The sequence below is a fragment of the Leptonychotes weddellii genome, chromosome 15 (genome assembly GCF_054177405.1).
Source record: "Leptonychotes weddellii isolate Sample4059 chromosome 15, ASM5417740v2, whole genome shotgun sequence".
In the NCBI taxonomy this organism is placed as follows: domain Eukaryota; kingdom Metazoa; phylum Chordata; class Mammalia; order Carnivora; family Phocidae; genus Leptonychotes; species Leptonychotes weddellii.
Window position 1 is genome coordinate 5,963,712 of NC_138383.1, and position 10,548 is coordinate 5,974,259.

Here is a 10,548-nt window from a genome sequence, read left to right on the forward strand (position 1 = left end):
GTCGCATTCCCTTTCCAACTGCCTGCAGCCCATCACCTGTCTCGTCCTGTCCCTCCCCTTCCAATCCAGTAGAATGACCTATTGAAAACCCAACTTTGCACCATAATTTTATTATGATACGTTTTAATCCTGCAAAGTATTGTTTGTTTAAAAAAATAAAATAAAATATTCAAGGGCACGTAAGAGATCAAGGGCCTCCCTTCCGTCCCAGGAGGAAAATGGGAAGCTGGGGGGTGAGGTCGGAAGAAGACCCATCACTGTGGGCTTCTCGAATTCTGAATTATGTAAACGTATTACCTATTCAAAAAATAGGTTTTTTCGAACTACCACCTTAGCTATTAATTACCTTTGGCCCCCGGCCCAGGTCTGAGGATGCTTCAGTGCACAGACAGCTAAGTGAAGGAATAAGTGACTGATGAGAGACTTGGGGTCCCTGATGCTTAGCGGAGGGAAGGTGTCAAGAGGACTTACAATGGCACCTGCCCCATGCACACTCTGGCCACTTGCATCGCCTGAGTGCTGCTAAGAGATTGGGGCCCTTAAGTCTCTGTGAAGGGCAAAGAGCACGGTGACATCAAGAAGTAACACCAGCCTTGAGGCACCTGGGCTGGCCCAGCTGGTGGGGCGTGGGCCTCTTGATCTCAGGTTGCGCAGAGAGATTACTTAAAAAAAAAAAAAAAAAAAAAAAAGGAAGAAAAAGCAACACCAGCCGTGGGGCTTCTGGAACTCTCCTCGGGTCTGCGTGTGGAATCCTCTTGGGCGAGACCTCTGCCTAATCCTTGAGAGCAGAAAGTCTGTTTTCCAGCTCCCTGTGCAGCATTTGGCCCCTGCCCCTGCCCTCCAGCCAGTGGGTGTCCGTGGGCGGGAGCCACGCTGCAGTCCGCGTGTGGTCTTCTCTCCCAGCCCAAATCCACCGCCTCCTTTCCTCTATGGAAGGAACATCCAGATGGGAGTGAGAATTCCAGTGTTATGGAAATAGCCCCAGATCTGTTCTTATTTGTGTAAAAAGGCCAACCACACACAGACTCCGGAAGTGTGCGCTGAGTCACGTGGAGCTCAGTCCCCCTCCCCCCATCCTGGGGTCCGGCCACGTGGCTGAGTGGCTGACCGGGGACCCCGCCAGGTCCCTGGGGGCTCAGTCCTGCTCAGGTGCCAGGCCGTTGGTGGCATCACGGCTCCGAGTGTGGTGAACTGTCGGTTTGTCTGTGTGCAGAGGTGGACCTCGTGCCGGAAGGAAGGGCAACTTTGTCCCCATGCAGCCTGCAGGTTCCATTGGCCCTTGGAGCAGAAGTGCACGGAGGAGCGAATCAGAACAGTCGCTTCTCAGGGCTCCTGGGTGGCTCAGTATGTTAAGCGTCTGCCTTGGGCTCAGGTCACGATCTCCGGGTCCTGGGATCTGGGATCGAGCCCTGCGGTGGTCTCCCTGCTCAGCGGGGACTCTGCTTCTCCCTCTGCCTCTCCCCCCAACTCGTGCTCTCTCTCTGTCTCTCAAATAAGTAAATAAAATCTTTAAAAAAATATATGGTTTCTTTAAAAAAAAAATGAAAAAAGGAAAACGGTTGTTTCTTCCAATTACATGGGATAGAACCTTGAGGCTCAAGACACACTTGCAGGCCCTGGAGACCAGCGGGCCTGGAAGAGATGTCACTTCAGCTGACACTGCCCACCCTGTGCAGCCTCCCCCAGGATCTGTCCCTCTGTGAGGTTACAAAAACAGTGAGCAGAATTCATCCCCAGGCAGGTTACCTCACCCGAGAGCAAAGCGCTTTGTCCTGCTTTCGTGGACTCCACAGCAAGGCTGTGCAGGCTGGGCATTTGCCTTCCCAGCATCTGCCTCCTGGCTTGGCAGATCGGTCTCTTGTAAAACTGCGGTGGTCACGTCACTGGCTGTGCCCCTTGGAGTCCTTCAGCCGGAGCTTCCAGCTCCATTTTCACACCATCTCAGTCTCTGCAGACGGAGCGTGAAGACAATGTCATTCCTGATTTGTCTTCTCCTGGCTTTGCCCCTGCTGCCTGGACCCAGAGCCCGGGTTCCTGCTCCCCTGCAGTTGGTGGCTCGTCTCAGGGGTCTTATGGCTTACCTTGGGGGGCTTCTGGGTTCCAATCCTCCCTCTGCCACCTTCCTAGCTGAGTGACCTGGCGTGGTCACGTGGCCTCTCCCTGTCTCAGTTGCTGCTTCTGTCAACTGTGGATCATAATGCCACTGACCCGCTAGGCTTGGAGGACAAACAGATCACACTTGCAAAGCACAGGACATGGAGCGCGAGGCTCACCGTGATCGGAACTGGGAAACTCTTCATGTTCTTCCGGAAACAGGCGGGCAGCCTCTTCGATAAAATTTGCAGAATCTTCTGGCCTGGATAAAATTTTGGAGGAGGCTGACATCTGCATTTCAATTTGCATGTATCTGCATAAGACACACCTTAGTGCCTCTTTTGCATTCAGAATGACTGTCCTTCTTGGAGTCCCAGAGCCGCTGTCCCGCTGCTCGTGGGCAGTTTGGAAGAATCCCATGAGGGCGAGGGTGCGTGCCAGAGCAGTCACCCCTGGAGAGAAGTTCACGCTCAGCCCCCACCGGGGCGCCTCACCCTAGGTGCCACCCTCCTGGACAGACCAACTCCTGCACCCCTCCCCTCGCTGCTGGGGGGGTCAGGATGTAGAGCAGTGCTGTGAAGGTACAGATGTTTCCAAGAGAAACAGGCACAACATAATTGCGCTTGGAGCTTTACCTGCATCACGCCCAATCCTCCGACAGCCCCCTTAGGCTTGCAGGCTTGCCTGGGTGGTCAGTGGCAGAGTGGCAACTGGGGCTGGCTTCCCACCTCCAAACACTTAGCACCGCCACACCGAGTGGATGCTGTCACTCTGCGGTCACGGAGACCCGAGCGCTGATGGTCTAGTTAGCTCGGGGGTGTAGGGCAGGAAGGCCCTGGAAACACAGCATCCCGGGGGGGAGGTGTGTTCTTGAGGCTCGCAAAGGTCCTGCTTTGCTTGATCGTGCCTGCCATGGGCCCTGGTGCCCTCTCTGCCCCCCTCCTCTAGGTATGCTTGGCCTTCAGCGCAGAGTACGCCAAGGATGGACACGTCAAGATACACCATGGTTATACCAATGTGCTGGGCCTGGGGGACTCGAGCACATGGAGACTGCCTTGCCTCAACCGCTTTGTGTACATGTTCCTTTCTCCTCTCTTGATCCCCGTCATAACTCCACTGGTGGCAGTCGGTGAGTGAGCCAGGGCCGTGCCCTGCAAGAGCAGGTTCCCCACTTCCTTTCCCCTCCTGACTTCCTGGAGGCGGCTTGTGGAGGAAGCTGGGAGCCCCGAGTTAAGACCAGAAACTTTCTGAGACAGCCAGGCAGGGTGGAAGGAGCCTTGGACCCAGGGCCAAGTCTGGCCCTGCCACTTATTGGCTGATGACCACAGGCTGATGACCACGGACCCACTCTGACTCAGGTTCTTACCTGGTCCTCAAGGGTGGTGTGAAGGCATCGTGAGGTCCTAGATGTAAAAATACTTCGCAGATGTCTCGTGCTATATTGCATGCTAGGGATCGTGATATTATGGGAACAATATCATTTGGTGGAAGGAGGGGCTGGAGGGCAGCCCAGCCTGGGTCCCAGCCCTGGATGGCACTTACCACTTCCTAGCAGAGTGGCCTTGGTCAAGTTGCTTAGTGCTCTGCTTCCTTATCCATGAAATGGGCGAACGTCCTTTTCGGGGCTGTGAGGATGAACGGATTGCCCTAGTTAGCACGCTAGTTAGCACCCGTGGACCAGCAGGGAGCCGGTTTGTGTGGGACCTGAACCTTGCCTTCCCTCCCAGCCCCACACTCAATTTCTTGCTCCCTCTGGCAGAGCGGCTGAGGAAGGTGGAGCTCAGCTTGGCTATGCGCACACTGGGCCTGATTTCCCTGGGCCTCTATGCTCACTACTGGCTACTCCTGAACGTGTCCGGCTTCAGGAGCCCCGGCTCGGCCCTGCTCTGCATGTTCATCACCAGATCCCTGCTGGCCCACCCTTACCTTCATGTCAACATCTTCCAGGTGAGGCCTCCCCGACCTTGAACGCAGGCTAGACCCCTAATGTTCTAGGGAAAGAGAGAGAGGCGTTCCCCCCACCTCCCACCCCAACTTCTCTGTGGGTTATCACAGAGAGTTTGGGTTTCAGGTAAAGAATGTGCTTCTCTTCAACACTGGCTGCCATTCACATGTGGATGGTGGATGGAAGATTTAAGAAACTTTTATGCCTAGGGCACTTGATTAGGTCCTGTGGAGACACAAGTGGTTAGGACCCCATCTCCTGCCCTCGGGGCACTTACTGGGATAGGCCCAAGTGATGTGAGCCGTGGGCCATCACTGAGGCCCCAGCGCAGGCCACGAGACAGGAGGAGCCAGAGATGGGAGGTCTCCAGGGGAGGCCAGGGGCTCAGCACTCAGATCCATAGGGATGGGTCCCTGTTCCCTGGACATGAAGACAAGACGGATGAAGGTGAGAGCGTCCTTCATGCCCGCATCCCAGCACCGGCCACGCTCATCTCAGAGTGTGAAGCTGTGCATGCTGCCCGGGCCGCCTGGCTGCCTGCCTGTCCTGCTAGAGCGGACGCTCCCGTTCACTTCCAAATCCCTTGGAGGAGGCACTTATCCATACTTGTTGAATGAAAAATTACACAGACTGGACCTTGAACCCTGAGCAGGATTTTGATTAGTGAAAAGAGAGCAGAGAAGGGTCTCTCCAGGCTGAGACAAAGGCATCGTGGCATGAGAGTGGTGGGCATGTCAGGATCATGGGGTCCAAGGGTATCCAAGCCAAGCCCCTCATTGTACAGATAGAGAGAGAGGCCCAGAGATGGGTGAGATTGAGCTCAGAGCACAGACAGGAGAATCCCAGCCTCCTCTCGCCTCTCCAGGTCCCGCCAGAGGTCCCCAAGTGGTAGGTGAGGATGTCCAGGGCAGGGCGGGGAGGCACAGGGCTGCCTGGCCTAGGCCTAGGGTGTGACCCACGTGTCTGTCACAGCACATTGGGCTGCCCATGTTCTCCCGGGACAAGAAGCCCCGGCGGATTCACATGATGAGCCTGGGTGTGCTGAACCTGCCTCGGCTGCCAGTGCTGGACTGGGCGTTTGGCCACTCCCTCATCAGCTGCCACGTGGAACACCACTTGTTCCCCTGGCTCTCGGACAACATGTGCCTGAAGGTAGGTGGCGGTCGGGCCGGCAGGGTTGGGACGAAGGGACTATCTGAGGGCAGAGAGAAGTGAACCCCGGGTCCCCCCCGCTGGCCCGGTCAGAGGTACGCTGGAAGGCCAGCCCTGTGTCCAGGCAGCAGTGTGCGTTTCCGATCAGAGACAGGTGGGTTCCTTACTAGCACTGTGACTCTGGACAAGTTAACTGAATGCCTGGGAGCCTCAGCTTCCTCATCTGGACGATGAGAGTAAGCGGTGCTTGTTGGCACGCTTTAAGGATGAAATGAGATGGATCTGACATGCTGGGCATGCAGTACGTGCTTGGCAAATGGGGAGCTACAGTTTTTATCCCCTATGCCAAGGGGAACTGTCATACAGTTGGGCACCCTGCGGGGGAGGATGTGGGGGAGAAGCCCCTCCCCACCCCTTTCCCTTGCCTTCAGGGAGGGGAGAGGCAGGAAGTCTCCCGGCCCCTCCGCTCCTCTAGAGCATCACGGAACAAGGCAACAGGAGCTGGGGCTGGGAGGAGGAAGGGCCGCCCATGGGGAGGGGGCTGTCCCCAGTCCTGGCTCAGCTGACCCTCCTTCTGTCCATCTTCTGGCAGGTGAAGCCCGTGGTGTCCCGGTTCCTCCAGGAGAAGCAGCTGCGGTACAACGAGGACTCTTACCTGGCTCGCTTCAGGCTGTTTCTCAGTCACTATGAGGAGTTAATGGTGCAGACCCCTCCCATCACCGAACTGGTGGGATTGCAGTGAGGGGGCGCCGCACAGTCACCCTGCACCCCCTCCCTGACCCAACCCTAGCTCTCTTGCTTCTGCTGGCCTGCCCTCACTCCAGGAGGGCCTGGGCCCTCCCCTAGTGCGGTGGCTGGGTTGCTGGTGGTGGAGTGGGGAGGCACCGGGGGCAGTGAGGTGGAGCGCTCCGGCTGGGATTTCTGGGGATAACCTGTCTTGCTTGCTCTTCTGAGTTTTGAGGGGTATCTGGGGGAAAGAACTAATAGTGGCTGGGCATTCTGGTCAGTGTGGACCTCAGCCAACCTTATCTCAGGGCTAAACAGCTGGATTCCTCCTGTGCTGTGTCTGAGCCTTGGTAGGGTTAAGGGAAGGTGCTGGGGGGAAAGGAGGGGTCCTGGGCAGGGGGAGGCAGGGAGAGAGAAGGGCCAATCCCTCATTTAGGGCCTCCCGAGTGCCAGGAGAGCCTATGTGTGGCTGGCCACCGCTTCTTCCTGTGTCCTTTGAGGCTCTGTCTGCTAAGGAGCCGTCTGCCCAGGGACCACAGGGAGAGGTTACTTTTGGCAGACTTTCCTGGTATCTCAGCCAGAGAAGCTTCTGCAAGACACAGGCTCGGCAGCTCCCAAGACCTGCACCATCAGTGAAATCAAAGTGTATGTATTTTGTGGGGAGAGCCCTCCGGGGGAAATAAGGGCATAAATAAGAGGGTAAATAGCTTTGAGCTTGACCTTGGCTAGTTCTAGAAAAAGTCTGCTTTGTTCCACGATGTTTAGAAGGGGTGGACCCGGAAGAACTATCAATTGCAAAGAGAAAAATTACTGGGAGGGTAGCCGAGGCTGGAGGGGGTGATGGGCTCAGTGTCTGGAGGACAGACAGTCTTAGAGGGGAGAGGAAGGAGGGCAGGGTGCAGATACAAGGGTTTGGAGTCAAGAGCAGGGCTTGGCTGTGAACAGGTGCCTGCAGCCTGGGAGGGAGGCAAGCATACTGGGAGTCACTGATGCCAGCCAGAGGAGAGAGGCGGTGTGCTGGAGACACCACTGAGAATCAGCCCAAAGTGGGCAGCCTGGAGCGAGGGCTGGGGGCCACCCTAACTAGTGGCTGGATGGCAGGGCACAAGGAAGGGCCCAGCTAGAGACTGAGGGAGGGACAGAGAAGGAGGCCAAGCCTATGACAGGAGCCCAGAGCAGTTAGTCCGAAGCAGGGTTTCTTACGTCAGAGTACTGACATCATGGCCAGATCGTTCTTTGTCACTGGACCCTGTCCTGGGCATCCCAGGATGTTTAGCAGCATCCCTAGCTTCTACCCACGGGGATGCCAGGAACCCAAGTTGTGACAATCAAAAATGTCTCCAGACATTGCCAACTACCTGTCTCCTAGGGGGCAAAATCATCTCTGGTTGAGAACCTGCGAGTCATGTTCTGAGCACACGACTGCCTTGTTTTTCAGTGAAGCCTTTGGACAGGGTGGAGGGCGTGCTGGCTCTGCTGGTGGGGAGGCTGAATGCAGCAAATGGGATGGGCAGAGGGGTTAGAGAGCAGGCCGCGCTGTCCTCTACGCCTGGTCCCGGTGGAGAACCCGTCTCTGGGGTGGCTCTGCTGCCCCTCCAGATCCATTTCCAACCCCCCTCTTCTTCTCCAACCTGCCTTCCTCTACAAAAGACCACAGCTTCTGCCCGGCACCCTTTCCTACAGCGAGGGCTCTCACTACTTCTGAAACTGCTCCTTCCTTCTGCTCCTTTGGGGCCTGGGGTGGTGATGGCTTCCAGTCTTTGCTAGCCAGGGGTGCTTCCCCATTCCCTTGATCCTGCCCACACCTCTGTACAAAGTTCCTTCATTAAACTCTTTTCAGCAGCCCTTCTGAGCGTGCCATCTGTTTCTTGCTGGGAGGTGGACTGATAGAGCCGAGTTTTGGATCCAAGCAGCCCTCTTGGAACAAGAAAGGGTTGGCAGCCTCCCCAGCCTACTGCTTTGCTATACGTTATTACTGCTCTTTTGAAATGCATTAACAGCTCAGAAATGGCCCTCCGGTCTGGGAATGTGATGAATCAAACTGCTAATTCTCCACATGAAAAAATGTAATGTCAGAAGAGGTCCCATTGCGTAGTCCTGGCTGATGATCAAAACCATCCTAATCCATACCAATGACTCATTGTTGTTGATCTGGGCCTGAGGGGGGAATGCGCAGCCCCCGTACCAGACCTGGCTGTACCACAGGAGCCCGGGAACAAGGCACTTGATTTCTTTGAGGCTCGATTTTCTGTTACTCTAAGGATGTGGGCTGGGAATGCATGGGGCTTGAGAGGGAAGGAGGGAGGTGATAGGAGAGAATGAAGCCCTCCCTGGACTCTACAGAGACCTAAGGCCTAATTTACAGAGGTATATAGGAGGTGGTAATATTGATGATGGTGATGATGATAGCTAACATTTTCAGAACTTATAGCAAACATTTTTTTTAAGAGGGAGTGGGGAGGGAAGGGCAGAGGGAAAAGGAGAGAGAGAATCCCAAGCAGGCTCCACACCCAGCCGGAGCCCCACACAGGGCTTGATCCCATGACCCTGAGATCATGACCTGAGCTGAAATCAAGAGTTGGACGCCTAACTGACTGAGCCACCCAGGCATCCCCACATAGTATTTTGGGCTTTGTGGACCATATGGGCTCAGTCACAACTACTGAAACACAACTACTCAAAGCACACTGAGCCACAGAAAATATGGAAAGAAATGAGCATGACTGTGTGCCAGTAAAACTTTCTTTGAACTTTAAGTAATTTTCACATGCCACAAAATATTATTCTTCACAATTTTTTAACCTTTTAAGAATGGAAAAACCATTAGCTTGCCCTAGTATGAAATCAGATGGTGGGCAGGATTTGGCCTGCAAGCCACAGTTTGCCTCCTCCTGGTCTAGTGGGACTGGCACAAAATACAATGACTTTGTAAAAACCAGAATAGTATTTACTTCTCAGTAGGAGAGAGGGGAAGTGACAAGGAGAGGCACATGTCCCATTTCTTGAACCAGTTGCTGGTTTATATGGTTACATCTTGTGGTAATTCATCAAACAGTACATGTTTGTGATTTGTGCACTTTTCTGTTTGTTAGACTTCACTAAAAAGACAACTAAAAAATAATAAGGCAGGGACGCCTGGGTGACTCCGCCGGTTAAGCGTCTGCCTTTGGCTCAGATCATGATCCCAGCATCCTGGGATCGAGTCCCGCATGGGGCTCCCCGGACAGCGGGGCAGTCTGTGGTCTTCAATTCTGATCTCTTAAAATATTTTGCATTAAAATATTTTTTACCTTAATTACTGAGGTTTTTGGCGCCCCCTGAAATTCTGCACCCGAAGCCCGGGTCTTAGCAGCCTCACCCTTAGTACCAGTCCAGTTGGGACAGGAATGGGAGGTATGGCTCTGTCCTTAGTACCAAGGGCAAGCCGCTCCTCCCCTGTTTCTTCACCTACGTGAAGGGAAGCGAGGTGAGGTGGGACTTGATCTCTCAGGTTTAAAATGCTGCCTGGCCGGAACTGGACAGCATGTGGCTGGGGTCACTCCTGCACAAAGCCCACGTGCTGCCAAGGCCCCACAGGAGCCCTTTTTTCCCAGACTTCCGGACTCCGTGGTTATCACGCTAAGGAAAGGGAGGCTCCTGTGGAACTCGGCTCGTGATTGGTTGGGAAGAAACCAGGCCCGGGCCAGGAGTGTACGCTATCAAAAGGGACCGGCCCATGCGTCATCAGAGAGCGACGAGCGTCTCCGAGGGGGAGGGGCTTAGTAAAGTAAGCTCCTTCCTAATTGGCTTCCTCCATCAGGCGGGATTGAAACAGCGATGGAGATTCGCTCTCGTTCAACGCTAGCCTCCAGATGATTGGATTGGGGAGAAAATTATTAAGTCACTAAGGCTCGGAAGTCCTGGGGGCGGGCCCTCAGCGATAGGGGGTGGATCGGCGGGCGGGCTTCTCTTTTGGGGGCGGGCTTCTTTCCGGAATGGAGGCGTGGCCTCCACACTGTGCGTTCCCAGAGCGCGGGAGGCGGGACTTGGGGGCGGGGGCGGGGGCAGGTCGGGGGCGGGACCCGAGCCCGCGCGGAGCACTGATGCCCCGGCACTGAGCGCGGGGCGTCTCCGGGATCCTGTCCTCTGGCTGGTTGCTCTTCCAAGCCATGGCCCCGCGTTGCTGGCGCTGGTGGCACTGGTCGGCGTGGCGTCGGACCCGGCCGCCTCCCGCCGGGAGCACCCCGAGTAGGAGCAGGGCACCTACCTGTAGGGCTGAATGGCAGCGCGGGGAGGCCTGCGAGCGTCAAGTGTGGGGGTCAGAGCGGAGCTGGGGCAGGGCTGGAGAGGGGCGAGAGGGGGCCAGGGGCGAAACCGGAGGGGTCCACTCCTACGGACGAGATTGGCGTGGTGTACGGGGGCAGGTGGGGGCCTGTGCGGTCGCATGTGTGTCAACAAAGTGAGAAGGGGAGACCGTGAGGTGCACAGGTGTGAGACTGGGTGAATGGGGGTTATATGAAGGTCTGGGAGCCCAGAGCGAAGTCTGAGGTAGAACAGGGGTCTATAGGAAAGACAGGGGTCCACAGGGACAATATAGCGTTCTGTGGAGAGAGAGTGGGTAGAAGAGCTACAGTCGGGCATTGTGGGAGATC

The 10,548-nt window shown here is 55.7% G+C and overlaps 1 protein-coding gene across 1 annotated transcript in view; it reads left to right on the forward strand.

The window, feature by feature from the left end:
* Positions 1 to 7,762, forward strand: part of FADS6 (fatty acid desaturase 6) — a 14,156-nt gene extending 6,394 nt beyond the window's left edge. Inside the window, exons 3-6 of the mRNA XM_006728080.3 lie at positions 3,043 to 3,223; positions 3,854 to 4,041; positions 5,012 to 5,191; positions 5,784 to 7,762. Of these exons, the coding sequence (XP_006728143.3) occupies positions 3,043 to 3,223; positions 3,854 to 4,041; positions 5,012 to 5,191; positions 5,784 to 5,933 (699 nt within the window). The 3' untranslated portion in view covers positions 5,934 to 7,762. The remainder of the gene's footprint in view (positions 1 to 3,042; positions 3,224 to 3,853; positions 4,042 to 5,011; positions 5,192 to 5,783) is intronic.
* The last annotated feature ends 2,786 nt before the right edge of the window (positions 7,763 to 10,548 follow it).